At 37.4% G+C, this 21,163-nt stretch overlaps 1 protein-coding gene across 2 annotated transcripts in view; it reads left to right on the top strand.

Moving 5' to 3' along the window:
* TRAPPC9 (trafficking protein particle complex 9) overlaps nucleotides 1-21,163 on the top strand; it is a 964,950-nt gene that overhangs the window by 297,225 nt on the left and 646,562 nt on the right. For both annotated transcript variants that reach the window (XM_027844988.1, XM_027844994.1), the window contains one exon: nucleotides 19,571-19,695. In XM_027844988.1, coding sequence (XP_027700789.1) covers nucleotides 19,571-19,695 — 125 coding nt within the window. The remainder of the gene's footprint in view (nucleotides 1-19,570; nucleotides 19,696-21,163) is intronic.

Below are 21,163 nucleotides of genomic sequence, written 5' to 3' on the forward strand. Positions count from 1 at the left end.
TCAAAACATCATTATTTTTTAAAAGGGAGATAAATGATATTCATCATGATTATTTTAACTCATATAACTGCCCACTTTCTGCTTTTATATCATTTTTCTCACTTTTGATGAATAAGTCTGGAGCCAGAGTTGGCATCTCCTTGTTTGAGTACCAGCAGGTGGCATACCAGAGCAGCCTGCTTGGCTCACTACTTTTTGACTCCAACAGCTTAATGGACTTTCTCGACTGTTATCATTCTGTCATGCTTTTCCTGCTGGCCTTCTACCTGAGTCTGATTGGCAGGGTTGAGGGGCATTTTGAGCAGAGAAAGGTAAAGTAGCACATGTGCCCTTGCATCTGCCCCAAACACTCATGCCTGCTGTGAGTAAAGAGAAAGGTGCCAAAGTACCCTCCCTAGAGCAGATCTTAAAGAGGAGTGGTCCCCCATTTATACTATCCATTATTTAGTCTGTCAAGTTGGGTCTTTTTCCTTCCCAGTGTACTCTTATAAGTGTTAGAGAGGCTGTCTGGTGTAATTAAAAGAGCTACTAGACAGAGTTAACAGAAATGAGTTCAAGAACCTTGCCATTTACTGTCTGTATAAATGTGGGTAAATCACTCAACTACTTTTCTCATCTATAGAATGTAGATAACAGAATGTAAGCTCTTCTTTTTCATTTGTCCTTGGCTCTATTTGCCTTGTAACCTTAATCTCATATACTATATTAAACTTTATGAATGAATAAAATGAATGAAAACACATTTAAGTTTGTACAAAGCAGTGTGCTGGGAACTAGGGATACAAATGGAAAAGACAGATAATTCGTGCTCTCAAGCTCACATACTAGTAGAGGGAGACAATTTATAGGAAGTTTCCACTGCAAGTCAGGTAGAAAGACCCTGTGGTCCTAAGGGTACGGTGGCAAAGCAGATAGATTATAATACATCTTCTTTTGTGTTATTTCTATTAGTAACAGCCTGTTTCTGATGTTGAACTACTTGACAGTGTCAAGAACTTTGATAGTGAGAACTTTCTTTTCAGGGTCTTTAGTAGCAGTGGCTGCTGAGGACATGGGGGCTGTAGTACCTGCAGAAGCAGTTGCCAAGGTCACATCTCCACATGGATTGGTCTCTTGGCTAGAATGGAAACTGGTAGCCTGGAAGAAGCTGCTATTCCTGGTGTTCTTGGACTTATTTTTCTATTTGGTGTTGGTTGTAGAGATGATGGGTCCCTTCTCCAAAAGAGTTGTTTTCCAGCATGATGGCTGTGGGGGCTAGTTTGGAAGTAGGAATGGTGGTCAGGGGCTTGTGGGCTCACTGTCCTAGACTGTCTGCAGTGGGATTTGAGGTGGCAATGGATTGACCCACCTAGTGCTACTGTTTCCCTTAGGATGTCCTGCTACTTCAGGTAGCCTGCCTTACCTGCCCCATCTTTTCCTTATGACAATCCTATGATATAGATAGGACAAATATTATTGTGCCCATTTTATGAAAGAGGCTTGTTGTTTGTCCTTCATTCATGAAGAGGACTATAACATCAGGGAGGTGATACCATGACATGCAAGTGAATTGGATTTAAGTGAGGAAGGACTATGCGAAGTCACCAGCCTCACTTTCCCCTCTGGAGCCATCTGGGTACGGTGGCAAGATACAGATCAGGATGACTGGAGATGGCCCAGCGTATAGTGGGAAACCTTGGCCTTTTTAAACAAAGATCTTTTACAGGTCTCTGTTTGACTGAGGCAATGCCCATTCAAGTCATTAAGGCTAGGTAAGAAATGAGGCACAGAATGGCTTCTCTATGGAGTCAAAAAAAAGAAAAATAAATCAGTCTGGGAGTGAAGGATCCTCAGGGTTTCTGGCCAAAACAGAAACAATTGCTATTTACATTCACTCCGAGGCGATCAGGGCTCAAACAATGACCAAGTGGGCTTGATCTGGGACCAGTCAATGAGAGCCAGAGTAATTTGGGTTTAAGGCGTGGTGTTTAAGAAAGAAATCTAGCCTGTAAACCCCAGTATACCTTGTAAGGGAGGTTTCAGTCATCAAAAATTTACATTCCTTTGAGCAGAGAACTGTCAGGTAAGGGTATGATACCCTATGCATAGGTTCCAAAAAGTGGGTGATACAGCCCCCTAGGGGGCACTGGAATGATCCAGGGGGTTGGTAGTAGCCTCAAGTGCAATTGGGGGTATTGAATAAAAATAACAGGGTGGTGGAAGCATAAGGAAAGAAGAAAAGATAGGAAAATTGAAAAACTGTTTGTGCATGTTTTATCTGTTGTGTAACAAGTTAAAGTTGTAGTCATTGCTACATAATTTTTGAAATAAACACACAAAATGCAAATTATAATGGATCAGTGGTCAAGTCTGCCAAAGGTCTTAAACAAGCAATCCTTGGTGGGCGAGTGTGTTGTGTGTTGTCAGGAAGTCCACCATGCATTAGCAGGAGTATGTGTGTGTAATGACTTGTTTACAATGTGGTACTATACAGTTACATGACACAATATTCTGTCATCAAAATTTCAATGCAGGAAAAACCCCACAAATTTGCAGTAAATTATTAAATTTAAGATGCGTTATTTAAAAATATTTTGTATATTTTTTGAAATGATACAAATTTAAAAAATCATTAAAGAAAGTAGATTTCCAGGGGGACACTCAGTAATTTTTTGTTTTGAAAAGGGGGAGGTAGGCCAAATAAATTTGGGAACCTTTGCCATATATGGATAGAGAGAAGGGAAAGAAGAAAGAAGGAAGGAAGGAAAGCTGTGTTGCCCAACAGGCCAGTTGCAGTACTCACAGAGGTGGTTGTTGTTTGTCCTTCATTCACAAAGAGGACCATGACGTTAGGGAAGTGATGCCATAACATACAAGTGAATTTTAAGTGAGGGAAGGCTGTGTAAAATCACCAGCCTCACTGGGTCCAATGGCAAGATATAGATCAGGACGACTAGAGATGGCCCTGGATGCAGTAGGAGACCTTGGCCTTTTTAAGCTAAGGTCTTTAACAGGTTTCAGTTTGACTGAGACAACTCCATGAAAGAGGCAGTTGCTGATTAGATTCCTCAAGAACTCAGCCTAATGGAGAAAGACAACACATAAAAAGAAGCTGGAAAGCTAGGGTAATGATGGAGGTGGGAATGTGGAGAGAAGGTTATCTTGCTCTAGGGTGGCAAATGATCTGAGGAAGTGATAGTTTTAGAGTTTATTTCAGAGTTTATTTTTGCAGAATGATGAGTTTCTAGAGGTCATGAAATCCTGGAAAGCAGCCAGGTAGGAAATGGTGAGGTGAATTCCCAGGGTGCCCTCCTCCAATTGAGGATCTGGGAGGAGTTCCCAGATATCCACCCACTAACCTTTTCTAATCAGAGGGAGAGAGGAGCACCAGGGGCAGGGACCACTGTTATTACTATAGACCTTGGTATTGAGCTACAAATATTGCTGATTGATTGTTATTGCAAAACGTTCAATGTCACTTAATCAGTAGTTGGTGTACTCTAGTATACATGATCAATGGTATACCTTTCTAGCCGTAGCTTTCACTTCTCACTCTCATGTTCTTTTCTTAGACATAAATGGGTGTTGGTTGTAGAGAAAAGTATTTCGTGAAATGTACACATAGCACACTTTCGCTCAGTTTGGCCTTTGCTCGTGCTGTTCCCTACGGTCCATCTCCAAATCTGGCTTGTTGAAATTCGACCATAAAAAATTCACTGGATAGTCACAGATGTAGAGCTGGAGGGGACTACCTAGGCCACCTGGTCCAACCCTTCTTATTTTATAGCCGAGGAAACTGAGGCCTGTGGGGTTAAGTGACTTTCCTCAGTAGTGAGTTTTAGAGGCAGGATTTGAGCACGTGTCTCTCATTCCCGAGCCATTCGGATTATCTTTCATTGCTTTGGAAACCAAATATCATTTAGTCTTTTCTTGATGACCCAGGATCACAATCCCTTTCATATTCTGATTTACTTATTTTTTTGGGAATAGAATATCAGATAACTGAGCATGTTAGAATTATGTATAAAGTGAAAATAACTAGGCATTGAGTAAGATTCTAGGAGCTGTCTTAGGAGTGTGGTGTATCCATAGTTAATGGATAACCCTATGTTTTCACTGCTGTTTGTTTTGATTCCCTCCTGGCCTTCAGCTTTGTTCTGTGTATCTGAATAGTGGACTAGTGGAAGGAGCACAAGACTTGGACCTCTGTTTCAGTAGTGTTATTAACAAGATACGTATTCATAAGAATGTCACAACTTTTCTGAGCCTCAGATTCTGTATCTGTATAATGAATAGTTGGACTAGATACCCTCTGAGCTCTCTTCTAGGATTCTGTGAAGTTATGCTCATCCAGAGGTGTATTCTAAAATATTTTATTTTCCATTTCTCTAAAAATACCATCTTTGTAGTTATGCTTATTAGGGAAATTACTTGATCTCAGCCAGAAATGAAAAACACACTCTTCTAAAAACCTCCATGGCATTCATGACAAACTCACAGACTCAAATACAATAAACACTATTCTTGCGATGATAAGCCCACTAAACTCTTAGATCTTCTTTGTAGGCTGCCTTCATCTGTCTGTTGCTTTTTCTGTTCTGCCTTCCTATTAATTGCCATCTCAGTCTGTTCTCTGTTCTATTTGTGGTAGCCGTGTTGGCAGGGAAATGAACTGAAAGACTGAATATGATACTCTTTCCCTCTCCCCCTGAAAACCTCTTCCTATTTCTCTCCTTCCATGCAATTTCATGCCATTTGTCCATTTTTAAAAGCCCTCCTTGAACATATTTTGTTCTCTGTTTCTTCTATCCTCCTTCTGCTTCTCCCCATCCTTTTAGCAAGCATGCTTTCTCTTCTGTCTCCTACCCAAGCTAGCAGTCATCTGTGGCTATTTACGATTTAGAAGCTACCTTCCTATTCCCTTTGGACTGACAACAGAGCAAAAACCTGCTGAGAGTAGACAAGTTGTTAGGTTGCTTGTTATGATGCCTTTCTTACATCTGACTGTCTTGGAATTTTGAGCTGTTTCTAGCAGCACCCTGGCATTTGTAGTCTGAGGACCTGGATATGGTTTCTACTTCTGCTGCTTTGTAGGTCAGTGCCAATCACTTTAGGTTTTTAGCTTTAGTTCCCACTGCTGTAAAATGAGGGGTTAGGGGCTAGATGATCCCTCTGGCACTTTCCAACTCTAACATTTTCTGTGAACATCCTGTGAGTTGAAGGCTCTAGGTTCTCAGATGACTCTGCTTAGAGACCAGGAAAGGATTCAGATTTTAGATGTAAATTTTAGTGCCATATACAAAGAACTCAAGGCTTTTATCCCTGAAGTTAAGACCTGGGCAATAACAACACCTCTTACTCATCCTTCTCTTCTCTTATAACTGCTAATTTAACTCTGCTTTAAAGCTGCAAAGTTTTATACACATACATACATATATACATATATGTCATTTCACAAGATCCTCACAATAGTCTTGTGAGGTAGGTGGGCAGTATGTGCATGTCTTATCTCCATTAAAAATAATGAAAAACTTAGTACTCAGAAAGTTCAAACAGATAACTGTCTGAGTCAGGAATTGAACCTGTATCTTCTCTCTTTCAGTCAGTGTTCTTTCTACTATGCTGAGTTGCTGCTATTATAATTAGGAACAGTCTTAAGATTTCATTTGTTTAGGGAACTCATGACAGAAAGACAAGATGGGGTGATCATATGGTAAAAGCAAGGGACGATATGATAATAATAACATAACAATATCAATAATAGGTAGCATTTATTTAATGCTTATATGGCTAATTCCTCATATTTATAAAATCTTTATGACAACCATTTAAACATGTATCAAGGCTATTTTTGATGACATCATAAACATATTAGAAGAGCAAGCAAGAAATTACCCTGTCAGATCTATGGATAAAGGAAGAGCAAGAGGTAGAGAGGATTACAGAAGGTAAAATGAATGGTTTTGATTACATGAAATTAAAAAAATCTTTACACAAACAAAAACAGTGTGGCTAAAATTAGAAGAGAAATGGGTAAATGGCAAAAAAAAAATCTTTGCAGCAAGTTTCTCTAATAAAGGTCTCATATCTAAGATTTATAAGGAACAGATTTAAATTTATAATAAAAAAGAACATTTTCCATGACTATTCAGCTACATATCCTTTTACAAATCTTGCATTTTCTGTATTTACAATATCTCTCACATCCAACCTCTTTTCTTCACTCATACAGCTACTACTTATTTCAGGCCTTCATTACCCCTTGCCTAGATTTTTGCAACATCCTTCTAACTGATTCTCCTTCCTCAAGTCTCTCACTATTCCAGTACATTTTACACATTCCTTCCAAAGTGTTTTCCTTCAGTGCAGCTCTGACCAAGTGACCTTCTTACTCGGCCACCTCCAGTGTCTTCTTATTGCTTCTATAATAAAAGATGAACTCTTTTTTATCTTCTAGATTTCTTTACAACTCTCTTAAATGCTTCCTTTTCTCCTTTGATACTGCCACCACCCTTATTACCTCACATCTGTGTTGTTGTAGTAGCCTTTTGGTTGGTTTCATGCCTAAGTTTCTCTCCTCTCCAAACCATACTCTACCTAGCAAAGTACTCTTACTAAAGCCCTGGTTTTGCCATGTCAGTCCCTCTTCTTCAGTAAACTCCAGTGGCTCCCATTTACCTCAGGGGTCAAATATACAGCCATCTGTTTGACTTTCAAACCACTTCTCTGACCTCTTCCCACCCCTGCACCCTGTACCTTCATCCCCAGCTGCTGTGATCTAGTGACACTGATTTCCTTGCTGTTTTTTGCACAAGATACCCCATTTCCTGGCTTCATTTTTACTGGCTGTTTCATACATTGAAATCTTTCCATTATCATCTCCACCTCTTAGCTTTGCTGACTTCCTTCAGGTTCTAGTAAAAATTTTGCCTTCTACAACACACATTTCCCAATGCCCCTTAATGCTAGTGTCATCCCTCCATTGGCTGTCTCCAATTTATCCTATCTATATCTTGTTTGTAAGTTGTCTCTCCCATTAGATTGTGAGCTCTTTTAGAGCAGGGGGTGGTTTCATTTTGTTTTTTAAATCTTTCTTTGTGTCTTTAGCACTTACCATAATGCATGACATATAGGAGATATTTAATAAATACTTTTTGACTTGTCTTTTAGGCCTGGGTTAGATTAGATGGCTACTGCATTCTCTGTTGAATGAAATCATGTGATTCTTCACTTCCTGATTTGTGTTTTTCAGATTCTCTTTTGTTGGACCTAGGCTTGACACCCTTCCCCAATACTAGATTCCCTTCAGAACAGATTTCATAGTGTGACACAGTCCCTGGAGAGACCTTGTTTTCTATTAAATATCTTAGGGTAGGTTGAGTATAGCATGTTATGATATTCAGCTTTGAATTAAATATCTTGGACCATGCAGAAGTTAACTTTAAGTGAGTTTTGTTTTCATGAAACATTCATGAAACATTTGTTTTCATGTATCTAAAAATGCTTGTCTTATGTATAAAATGATATGATTGTATAATAAAAGTTACCAAATTAGTGCTCTTTCTGAAACTGAAATGGAGTTAGTTTTATTTTTTTCTCAAAGGATTACATTAAATTTTTAAAAGTTCATTATTTTCAACTTATAAGTGTCTATAAATCAGACTTAATAACAACAATAATAATGATAGCTAGCATTCAAATAGTGCCTGCTATGTGTCAAGCACTGTGCTATATTCTTTATAAATATTACCTCATTTGTTATATAATTATTATATGAAAGTGGTATAGGATAATATATAGATTTGATCTTGGGTAAAGCACTTAGCCTTTCTATATATGTCTCAGATTCTCCATCTCTAAAATTGGGATAGTAACACTTGATCATTCAATTAAACATTCAATTTACTAAATACTTATTAAGTGCCTCTGCAAGTGATGGAAATACAGAATTTAGTGAAGATTTAATCCTTGCCCTCATGGAGCTTTTTAGTCTGTTATTAATCATAATGAGTGATGTACATGCGAGCTGTTGTAATTATGAATTCCAAATTAAATGAGGTAGAGCAACAATATTCGTCATTACTTTCTGGTAAATTTTATAGGAATACTGCCTCCTGTTAAAAAGCTTGATCAGAAAATTGATTTTTTGGTTGGCATTTGTGACTGTTTTTGGTTGTACTGATCCCACTATAAAGCATTCTGCATTCTTTCTGTCCTGGCGAAACTCATGTTTATTCAACTGAGATTGACCCTAGGTAACAAGGACATTCTGTGTGGTTCAGCAACACACACCTTGGCTACAAGCTCAGCCTGACCTAATTTCTGTGGTTGTTTGCTGAAAAATGAAAAGTTTGTCTAGCAACTGTGCAGTAAAGTTTCCTTGTTATAATAGAATGGTTGGATATAATTGAAAATCACAGACTGTCTGAGCCAGAAGCTCCCTTGTAACCATCTATTCCAGATCAAGAGTCCCTGACATACCCAATATATAGTCATCTTTTCTTCACCTGAAGGGAGAATAAGGGAGAGCCACTATTTCCTTCAGCTGCCCATTCTTTCTTTTGGAGGTTCTAATTTTTGGAAAGTCTTTTCTTATATTGAGCCCATGTTATAAGATGCTTTTATAGTTATAGTGTACTTTATAAAGTCAAAGAATCTCAGAGTCCAGACAGACCTCAGAGACCATCTTACCTAAATTACATAAGTTAGAATCTTGTCCACAGTACACTTTACAACTGGTCATCTAGTTTTTCTCTGAAGATCTCTATTGAGGATAAACCCATTACTTCCTTAGCAGCCCATTCTTCTTTTTTTGTATAGCTGTAATAGTATCCTAGGATCAGAAGTTTTGAGCTCAAAGGGACTTCAGATGCTATTTAGGGTTAATATCTCTCTTCTACAGACCTAGAAACCTAGGGCAAAACCAGGTAACTTGTCCAACATTGCCCAATTTATAAGAAGTAGAGTTGCTCTGAGGTCCTAACTCATACCTATCAGATTGACTAACATTATAGAAAAAGAAAATGATAAGGTCTTGAAGGCAAGTGTAAAAATAGGCATACTGATGCACTGTTGGTGGAGTTGTAAAGCAATCCAACCATTCTGGAGAGCAGTTTGGAACTATGCCCAAAGGGCAGTGAAATTGTGAGTGTCCTTTGACTCAGCCTATACCACTACTAGGTCTGTATCTCAAAGAGATCAAAGGAAAAGGAAAAGGACCTATATGTACAAAAATATTTATAGCAGGTCTTTTTGTGGTGGCAAAGAATTCCACTGGGAATTTGGTTGAACAAGTTGTGGTATATGATTGTGATGGAATACTATTGTGCTATAAGAAATGACGAGCAAGATGGTTTCAGAAAAACCTAGGAAAACATGTAAACTGATGTAAAGAGAAGAGAGCAGAACTAGAAGAACATTGTACATAGTAACACTAATATTGTAATGATGAGTAACTTTTAAAGACACAGCTCAAGACAGTGATTCAAGACAGTTTCAAAGGACCTAGAGTATTGAAAAATGCTATCCCATCCAGAGTGAGCTGATAAACTTTGAGGGCAGATTGAAGCATATTTTTTTTCACTTTCAAAAAAAAAAAAAAGGTAGATTTGGGATTCAAACACAGACTTTTGACTCTAGTTTCAGTACTCTTTCCACTACCTGTTAGAATCATAAATTACCTCTTTTCAATTGAAAACTCTTGCCTCTAGTTCTACCTTCTGGGGCCAAGTAGAACCAGCCTAATCTGTCTTCCACATGATATTTTAAATACTTGAAAATGGCTATTGTGTTCCACTTTATTCTTTTCTTCTTCAGGCTTCTTCATTGATTCCCTGTATGGCATGATCATTCCCTTTCTTTTTAGCAGGGCTTGAGGGGGCTGATGCTTCCTAAATTTTCAGTGGGCTTCCTAAACTGAGATGCACATCATTAAACATAATACTCCAGATGTGATCTGAGCAGGTCAGAATACAGTAGAATTATTAACTCCTTATTGCTGGAAGTGATTTTTCTTTTAACATAGCTCAGGGTTGCGTTAGCATGTTTTCAGCTGCCACATTACATTGTGGACTCCTGTTGAGCATCTCTATCCCTATCCCCATAGCTCTCCAGTTATGCCTCCTCAAATATTGTGCTTTAGGAAGGTGATTATTTTAAACCATGTGTAAGACTTTATACTTAGCCTGATTAAATTTATTCTTACTAGTTATAAATGTAAAGTCTTACACTTGCCCCAACTTACCAAGTTCCTTTTGGTTCCTGATTCTGTTAGTCTCATCTGAAAAATGGGAATAATAATAGCACCTACTTTCAAGTGTTGTTGTGAGGATAAAATAAGATAATATTTGTAAAGTGCTTTATAAACTTTCAAGCACTATAGCTATTAACTATTTGCTATTACTTTTTTCCTTGTTTTATCAGCATATTTGATTAACATTAAAACTAATGCATTTATCTGTTTTATACAAATATTGGAAGCATAGGGCTAAGCACAACTTCATGGGAGACGTTAGTAGATCCTCCCTTGACATTAGACTGTTAGCAACTACTCTTTTGGTTGTAAGATCATAGATTCAGAACTGAATGGGACATCAAAGGTCACCTAGTTCAAACCCTTTGTTTTACGCATAAGGAAACTAGAGCCCAGAGAGGTGGTCAGTTCTAACTTCATGGCCATCTCTCACATTTTTTCCATCTTCTTTATTAACATAGCCACCACCCTATTTCAGGCCCTCAGGCACCTCTTAGCTGTACAATTACAGTAGTTTCCTAAGTGGTCTTTTTGTCTCTAGTTTTTTTTCTCTTTAGCTCATCCTGACCACATCATTTTTCTGCTCAGGAAGCTCCAGTGACTCTCTGTTGCTTTTAGGATCAAACACAAATATTGGTCACTTAAAGTCCTTCACCTGGCTTTACCTTATCTTTCCAAAGTTTTTGCACCTTATTCCTTTTCAGATTCTTTATGGTCCAGCCAGCTAACTGACCTTCTTACTATTCCTCGCACAGGATATTCCATCACCAAAGTCTATGCCTTTGCATAGGCTGTCCCCTATACCTACAGTGCCCTGCCTCCCAACATTTTAGAATTTCTAGCCCCCTTTAAACTTAGCTAAAGTGCTACTTCCTAAATAAAGCCTCTCATGATTCCCCAGCTATTTGTCTTCCTATCACCTAACCTTGAACATATATAACATATATACACACACATTATGTATGTATACACAAGTACATATTTTATTCTGATCTAATGTAAGCTCCTTAAGGGTAAGAACTGCATTTTTTCCTTTGAATCCCTAGCATCTAGAAAAATCCTACAAAATAGGCTCTAAATAAATGCTTGTTGAATGATTAAGTTATTTACTTAGTCATATATTTAATAAGGAATATTGTGAGAATTCTCACAATCACCATTATTAAGAGTGGAAGAGAACCTTAATGGCTATCTAATCCAAGCAGTTTCTGAAAAGGAATGCCCTCCATGACATACTCAATAAACAATCCTCTAGCCTTGGCTTAAAGACTGCTAATGAGGGGACCCAATACCTTCTAAGGCAGCTCATTATACTTTTGGATATGTGTACTTTTTAGGAAGTTTTTCATTATATTGCTTAAGTTTCCTCCTTAGCAATTTTCACCCAATGTACTTAGCTCTGTCTTCTGGTGCCAAACAAAACGAATCTAATTTCTCTTTCAGAGGATAGCCTTTCACATACTTTTAAAAAGCTATCAAGTCTCTCCTAAGTCTTTTTGTCTAATGTCCTTTTAAATACATGATTTCCGAAACTGAAGTAGAATTACACATGAGGTCTGACTGGGGCAGTGTTCAATGGAATTATTACTTCTTAATTCCAAGAAGCTGGGACTCTTTTAGTGAAGCCTAAAGATAGCTTAACTTTTTTTTTTGTTGTTGTTGAAATACTACTTCACTATCCTATATTGAGCTTGCATTCAACTGAAACTCAGTTTCTTTTTCAGACAAACTACTATCTAATAATTCTTCTTCCATTTTGTATTTGTAAACTTGATTTTTAAAATTTGAAGTGGTAGACTTCACATTTATCTCTATGAAATTTCATCTAGTAGGTTCAGTCAAGAACAGCCTGGCACAATCTCTTTGGATTTTGATGCTTGACATCCATTCTTCCTGCTATCCTTTGAAGTTTTGTGTGATCTACAAAATTGATGAGGATACTATTTATGTCTTTATCCAAATCACTGATAAAAATGTTTAATAATACTGAGCCCAACAGATATCCCTGGGCAGTCCACTGGAGACCTCCTTCCAAGTTGTCACAGAACCACTAATCACTACTTTTTGATTCTGGCCATACAGCCAGTTCCAAGCCACGCAAATATTTTGTTCTTCCTTCTTCATTGTTCCCACAAAAATATAGATATTATTAAATATTTCACTAAAGTCTAAGTAAATGCCCCCAATTATCAGTTCAGTAATCCTATTAAAAATAGGATCTTTTTGATGATCATGACTTGTTCACTACTATTGTGACATGCTACTATGGTAACTACTGTTAGGATCACTGCCACTACTAGGACCCCAACTAAGATTATAATTACTGGCATAATTTCTTAAAATCTAGTTTTATTGGTTGGCACTCCATCTCCCAATGTACTTTATATCCCTCTCTATACTGCCTGGAATACTCTCTCCTCCACTCTGACTACTGACCTTCCTGGCTTCTTTTAAACTCCCCTTAAAATCCCACCTCCTGCAGGAAACTTTCCTAAGCCCCTCTAATTCCAATGCCTTCACTGTTACTTTTTTCCTATTTTTCCTGAATATAGCTTGCTTTGTCTATATTTGTTTACATGTTATACACCCCATTAGACTGTAATCTCCTCAAGGGCAGAGACTGCTTTTTGCTTCTCTTTGTATCCCCAGTGCTTAGCACAGTGCCTGACACATAGTAGATGCTTGATAAATGTTTATTGAATTGAATTAAATATAAGATCTACATGAATTGTTGCAGAAAAATTCCTCCCTGGGTTGTGATGAAGCTTTCTTAACTTTGATGCAGTATTCTACTCCCACTCTGCCTTTGTACCCAAATTAATTGTTCAGTTGTGCTGGTATGTCAGTGGTGTAGAGTGAAGTAATCTGAAATAATTATAGAAATGTAGGATAAAGTTAGTTTTAAAAAATATGTATTTTATTTTTCCCCTAATTACATGTTAAAAGTTTTTTAACCTTTTTTTTTTTTAAAAGTTTTTAGCTTTAAATTCTATCCCTCCCTCCCTTCTTCCCCTCCCCCCTCCCTGAGATGGTAAGCAATTAGATATAGGTTATACATGGTGCCATCATGTAAAACATTTCCATATTAGTTATTTTGCACAAAAAGACTCAAGGAAAAAGAATGAAAGAAAGTGAAAAATAGCATGCTTCAATCTTTGTTCAAACAATATCAGTTCTTTCTCTGGAGGCAGATAGTATGCTTTGTCATCAGACCTTTGGGATTGTTTTGGATCATTGTATTGCTGAGAATAATTAAGTAATTCATAGTTCTTCATTATAACACTGTTGCTGTTGTTGTGTACGATGGTCTCCTAGTTCTGCTTATTTCATTTTGCACCAGTTCATGTAAGTCTTTCCAAGTTTTTCTGAAATCATCCTGCTTGTCAGTTCTGATAGTACAATAATATTCCGTAACAATCATGCACCATAGCTTGTTCAGTCATTCCCCAATTGATGGGCATCCCCTCAAATTCCAGTTCTTAACCACCACAAAAAGAGCTGCTATAAATATTTTTGTACAAATAGGTCCCTTTCCCTTTTTCTTTTTAAAGTCTTTGGGATATAGACATAGCAGTAGTATTGCTGGATCAAAGAGTATGCACAGTTTTATAGCCCTTTGGGCATAGTTCCAAATTGATACAACTAGATTTTTGAAGAGCCTTAAAAATTTGTTGTTTTCAATTGAACTATTGAATCTAGTCTTCTGATTAAAATATTGAATTAGTTTCTGGGACTGTACTTAAATTATTTTCTATCTTTCAATAGCCAGCACTCCAATGACTACTGCCCTCTTCCTATTTCTTATTACTACCACTATTAGTACTAAATTATCAATATTTTCTTTTAAGGCTTTTTCTTTCTTAACATATCTCCTCATGTGAAAGTAATATGTGGGGCCCCTCATTAATATTGGATATTTTCTTTTCCTAGAAACAGGAGCCACTGGTTGTATGACTGTTTTGAGAACATGCAAAGTGAACCTAAATAACAATAGCTAATAATAGCTAATATTTATTTAGTATTTACTATATGTCAGGCACTGCACTAAGTGCTTTACATTATTATCTCATTTGATCCTTACAACAACAACCCTGGGAGGTGCTATTATGATTCTCATTTTACAGATGAGGAAACTGAGGCAAACAGGGTTAAGTGACTTGCCCAGGTTCACAGAGCTAGTAAGTATCTGAGGTCAGATTTGAACTCAGGTCTTCCCAACTCCAGACCTGGTGCTCTTTCTGCTACTCCACCTGGCTGCCTCAAATCTAAATAAACTGGTGCTTTTGATATTGGCTTCCTGTCCTGGTAATAACTGAGATCAGTGTTTAGGGAAAGATGAGAAGTCTGAGCCAACCTCTGATTTTCTTAATTATCTCTGTTTTTCAGCTCTTTTGTCTCCTACAGGGAAGCCGTTTGGGCAAGAATTCCAGTTAGCTGTGCTTTAGTGCCACCTTTTAAATTTATAGAACTATATCCTCTAAAAACATTATTTTTCAAAAAGTTACTTATTTCCCTCAAAAATGATACATCTTTTATTATTTTCCTTATCTGGTAATGAGCTGCTCTCTCAGTTACCTGGGCTTCAGATTGTGAAAATCCCTAAGTCCTCCTTTTCCTTTGTCCCCTTTATCTAATTAGTTGTGTCTTGTCTATCCATTTTGTCCACTGTCCTTGTACTGCTACAAAGGGTTGCATGTTTTTGCAAAAAAGCTTCAGGACTTTGAGTCAGGAGTAACTTTTTATTATACAAATCCTGACTTTAATATTCAGTAGTTGTATAGTTCTAGATAAGCTGCTTAGCCTTGTGAAGTCTGCATCTTACGGATCAGGACAATAATACTTGTGCTACTTAACTCAATGCTGTTCTGAGAGAAGTGTTTTGTCAGTTTTAAAGCACTGTATAAGTGTAAATTATTAGTCCATTTCTGTTGTTCGTACATTCAGAGTTAGAAGAGACCTAGTGAGGGAGCCCTAAGTCCAGATCATAAAAATGAAGCCCAGGGAGGTTGTGACTTGCCACAGGTCACACAGATAGTAAGTAGGAGAAGCAAGATTTGATCCCTGTCCTCTGCCTCCACTGTAGTGTTTTTTCCACTCTACCATGCTGCCTCTAGAGTTTCTGTAAGTCTGTACCATCTCGTCCCTGATTTTCATCCCTCTTGTTTCTGCATTATTTTATGGCTCATTACTTTTTACTTGAGAAACTACTGCAATAGTTTCCTGACCCAGCCTTCTTACCACTAGTCTTGGCTCAAATCTTTTCTTTCACATCTCTCATTCCAATTACATACCGAAATTGGAACAACCTTCTTCTAATTCGTCACTCTGATCAGGCAGCTGTTCTCATTATGGATCTTTAGTGATTACCTGTTGCTTGCTATGTGAAGTTTCATCTTCAAACCCTGGAATTCAAAGTCTTCTAAGATATGGCCCTCACTTATCTTTCCAGTTGTTTTTCTCACTCTTCCTCATCAGCTATCCTATATTCCTATTAAAATGAACAATATGCCACTCCCTAACTGTGCCCAGTTTTTTTTAAAGCTCTTTGTTTTTGCTCACTACTCTTTCTACCTGAAAGGATCTTCTCCTGAATTTCTGTATCTTAAGATTATAGAATCATAGATTTAGAGCACGCATGCTTCCAACTTTCTTTTTTTTCCCAACCCTTTCTTTTGACAGACAAAGAAACAGAGACCCAGAGACATTATTTGATTTGTTCAAGGTTACAAAGATATATGTCAGAGCCAAAATTTAAAGCTAGGTTATCTTATTCCAAATCCAGTGCTCTTCTCACTTTATCTTCTGGCTTCTTATAATCTTCCAATGCCTTTAGGGCCACCTGAAATGTCTCTCTTTTCCCTAGAGCCAGAGATTAGGTTTCTTTCTTTGTGCCACTTTTTTATAATTTTTTAGAAACATCTTAACTGGTATTATAGGTATTGACACATCTCATCTTCAGTACTATATTTGAAATAAAAGACCACATCTTAGTCATCTCTCTATCTCCCCTATTATGAGTATAGTGCCTTACAAATAACTATATTCATTGAATTATTACTGATTTAAATTGAATGAATCTGTGCTAGGACTTGTATAAAGAAAATCACTCAGATGATCTGAAGGTTATAATCCAAGGCAAACACCATTTAGGTTGATGAAACCATACAAATTATATAAATAGTTGAAGAAAGCAATAAACTAGCCATGCAGAAACTGTTCTCTTGAACCCTAGGATTCTATGCCACAATCAATAGGATTTATATATGAAAGAAAAAAATTATGTTAGCAGTGTTTTCTCTTCTGACATTAAAGAACTTCAAATATCTGCAATGACATGGGTGCAATTACACCCTCTGTTGATGCAGATTATAGTTTTCATGCCTTATTATGTGATTTAATGAGTTACTATGGCCAAAATCCCATTAGTTGGACAACCTTCTGATGATGTGTTTAATTGTAATTAGCTAGTATGGTTCTTCAAGGTCTGTTTAGATCCTGATCTTATTATCTAGTGTATTAGCTCTCTTTCCTTTCTGTCATAGTTAAATGCAAATCTGTTAAGCATGCCATTCATTTCATTTCCCTAGACAATGACAAAAATGTATTTTTAAATACAAGACCAGTGCCAATCACAAAACCATGGGACAATAGGTTTCTCTTTCCACGTTGACATTGAACCATTGAAGACTGCTTTTTGGGTCTGGTTATTCAGATAGTTATGTATCCAAGCAATTGTGCTTTTTTTTTTTTTAACCCTCATGTATGTATCATTCCATACAAATAGCATGGAAAGCTTGTTCAGTGTTATGTTAAAATTAAACTGTCCTGATCTACCACTGTAATAACTGTGAAAAAAAAGTTAGCATCATATGTACTGATCTGGATGAAGTAATTCTGACTTTTTGAAGTTATTGTTCCCTCTTTTAGATGTTTACTAACCATCTCTTAAGTAATTTATTTTCAAATTTTGCAAGGAATTGGTCCATAGTTTACAGACTCTAGTAAATTCTTCTTACTTTTCTCCTTTTTAAAAACTGTTACAACCCTTGCCCTCTAACTCTTTAGCACTTCTCATATTATTGGTAATCTTTCTAAGATCACTGGCAGTAGCTCAGCAAACACATCTCTCAATTCTTTTGGTACTTTAGGACTGATAACTTGAACTCTTCAAAGGCAGCTGAATGCTTTCTGATGATCTCCATACATATCTTGAGTTTTAGCTACTTATTAGCCATTTAAATTCTGCCTTCCCTGAACTGAAGGTCATTCTCCGTGGCAGAAAAAAAAAAAAAAAAGAAAAAGTAAGAGCTAAACAGGTCTCCATATCACCATTGTACATTATTATCCTTACATCTACCTCAGCAGATTTCTCTCTTCTGTGCTTTGTGATATAAATACTTGGGAGACCCATCTAGGAGGTGGATGAGGTGTTCAAGGAGGACAAGAACATCTGGTGTTAGGACATGCCAAGCCCTTTTAAGGGCTGCTTCACCACTGTTGGTATCTACCTGGCGCTCAGTTACCTGGCACAAAACTCTCATTTGTGACTCCAAAGAAGCTGTAGTGTGTACAGCGACCACACCTTGGTAAACCATCTCAGCAGATGGGCTAAACTGAGGGTAACCAAAGGGAATACTTCAATAAGTTGAGGGGTGTCTGCCCCAATCATGTGAAGACTTTTCTTGGTGGAATGGGCAGATGAGAACAATTTGTTCCAACGGGTATGAAGGCAGCTGAAGCAAGCATTGTGGAGTGCGTAGATCTTGGTCAGACATCTAAGACACCAAGTTCATTCACTGCATCCCGGGCCATTGCCCCGCCTCTTGACTTTTGTCTTGCCACTGGACTTCATTGTCTCTGGAAGAGAGAGTGAAGTCGATGACTGTGTGTAACTCTGCCGCACTTAAATCCAATTCCCAGGGAAGTCAAGACATCACCTGTGATGTCACTGGTCCCTTTCAAAATTGAAGGACAAACAACAACACCCATCCAGGGACTAGCTTGTTTTCTGCTCTAAGCATTCTGTGTCCTTGCAAATACTTGTATAACATTAAACACTGACCTCAAGGACAGGTAGTTACCGCAGCATTCTTACTATTGCCCATTAAAGGCTCCCTCTATTCATTGTGTGAAGTGTTTTCTTCATATGTTCATTCATTCATTCATCAAACATTTATTAAACCTTTACTTACGTTAGGTATTGGAACTACAAAGAAAAAAAGGCCTTGCCCCCAGGGACCTCTATCTATCTATCTATCTATCTATCTATCTATCTATCTATCTATCTGTCTATCCTGGGTGTATGTGTATATACATGTATGTCTTATATGTCTATGTCTATTTTGTTTGCATATATGTGTGTGTATATATGTATATATACATATATGTGAAGAGAGAGAGGAGAGAGAAAAGGGGGGGTGGGAGGGAGAGAGAGGAAGAGGGAGGGAGAAATATGGGGGCAGCTAGGTTGTATAATGGATAGAGCACTGGACTGGGAATCAGGAAGACTCTTCTTTCTGAATTTAAATCTGGTCTCACATACTTAGTAATTGTGTGGTTCTGGCAAAGCATTTAACCCTATTTGTCTTAGTTTCCTCATCTGTAAAATGAGCTGGAAAAGGAAATGGCAAACCTCTCCAGTATCTTTGCCAAGAAAACCCCACATGGGGACGTGAAGAGTTGGATGTGAATAACAAAATACACATATATGTGTGTATAACATGCATATGTATACATATATATATGTAAATTAAATTACAAATAGTTCCAAGTACTAGGAGAGATACAACTTTTAGATAACAAATAATCCCTGCTGTCATAGTGCTTACCAATTGGTAGGGAACTAGAAACAAGTATAATACAGTATTATAAGTGTATTAGAGAGGTTCAAACATATATAGATAGATTGATATCTGTCTATTTATCTGCCTAAGTTTGAAGCTCTCTAATATCTGTTCATGTTTGGAAACCCCTTCCAGATGGACTGATCGATTGATAGCATTCTCACTCTCTCTTTCTCTCTCTCAAACATGCACAGATAAGTGAATAAAATATACAAAATAAGTACAAAGTGATTATTTCTGTCCAGAAAGATGTTGCAAACACTGTGACAAATTAGGAAAGGTCATATATAGGAGAGTACTTGAGCAGAACCTTGATAAAAGCTAGGACTCTCAAGAAGTGGGGTGAGGAATGAATTAATACTTGATGTAGGGTATGAACTCTGTAAAGATACAGGTGTAGGAGAGGAAATGTTGTGTAGGGAGAACTGTAAGTGAACCAAAATGTATCCTATCTACCTGAGACTCATGAGCATGTTTTTCCTCCTTTTTTTTCTAGATGGAATCAGCGTTAGTGGTCTTCCTCTTTCCAGTCCTTTTCGACAGGTTGTCAAGCCTCGAGTTGACAGCAAACCAGTGAATCCACCAGAAGGTAGCAAGACTGGTGATTTCAGCCATGTAAAAGTAAGTGATTTCTAGACAAGAGATCTACCTTTTTTTGGGCAGCTTACCCTTTTTGTGTCTCTGTAAATTTTTATCAGGCAAAGTTTGTTTGGGGCTGGGGTATGGTACTGGGACGCAGGCAGTAATCTGTGTATTATAATATAATTACTTTTCTGTGGCAAAACTCGTTATCTCACAACCTTTGAACATGTTATAAATTTGAGGAAAGTAATTGCTATCAAGCTTTAGTGTCTTGTGACTTGGACAGTTTCAGATATGAAACCTATTATATTGGTCTGAAGATAGGACAGATTTTTCCTCTTCCCTCTTCCCTCTTCCCTACCCTCACTTCCACTCCCACCCTGCATTTGAACAAGCTTTGAGTATGGCCTTTGAGGAGGATGATGAATGGGACCTAAGACAGAAAGGACAGTGATAAAAATGAATACAACATCCTGATTGGAATAAAAAGAAATGCAAAAAAAAAAAAGGAACAAAAAGACCTTTCTCAGTAAATTAATAACTTCAATTTATAATAATTTTATTTAATCATTTTTCATTGTACACATACACATACACACACACACACATACCTTCCAACTAGATCTTGTTTTAGGGAGTTTGCTTGTATTTGAGAGCAACTCAAATATAGAGGCATTTGGATTAAAAAGAATTGGCTTTTAGACTTAAAATGGCTCTGTTCCCTGACTGTGGTAAGCACTTACTAAATATTTGTTGAATTAAGTTGAATTTGGCCCTAAAGATTTTTCCATTTTTTCCTGTCATGCATGTCAACATTTTATTGTCATCTTCCTTCTCATTGTCATCCTTCTCCTCTTCATCAAATCTAGCATTTGTATAGTATTTAAATTAAAAAAAATACATTTATAAATATTATTTTATCCTCACAACAACCCTGGCAGGAAAGTACTATTATTATCTCCATTTAAGCTAATAAGTATGTGAGGCTGGATTTGAACTCAGGTCTTCCTGATTCCAGATCTGATCCTTTATCTCCTGGGCCACCTAAATGCCCCTTGGGACATCATCTTGCATATTGAATGGATGGAAAATAATTGGATCCCAAAGGTAGCATGAATAGCTTACACCCTTATAACCCTTTAACGACTACAAAGTTGCTGCCCTTAGAAGAATTTTGTGAGATTGAGAGTGTAAGTATTTTTTCCCTGTTTTATAGGTGAGGAAACCAGGGCTTTGAGAAGTTAAGTGTTTTGCTTATAGTCACGGAGCTAGGAAATATTAGAGTCAGGAATTGAATCTAGGTCTTCTGACTCTAGGTTTAGTACTCCTATCACTAGCCTACACTGTGCCTGTGTGCGTGTGTGTTTATTTAAACATGTGATTTCCTTGTTGAACGGAACTCTGTGAATATAGATTTGCAGTCGTTGTAGTATAACTTGTAGTTTTAGAGAATTACATTGAAAATGATTTGTCCAGAGTCATAGCTGGCATGTATCAGAGGTGTGAT

The sequence above is a fragment of the Vombatus ursinus genome, unplaced genomic scaffold (genome assembly GCF_900497805.2).
Source record: "Vombatus ursinus unplaced genomic scaffold, bare-nosed wombat genome assembly UNPS02005236.1, whole genome shotgun sequence".
NCBI lineage: Eukaryota > Metazoa > Chordata > Mammalia > Diprotodontia > Vombatidae > Vombatus > Vombatus ursinus.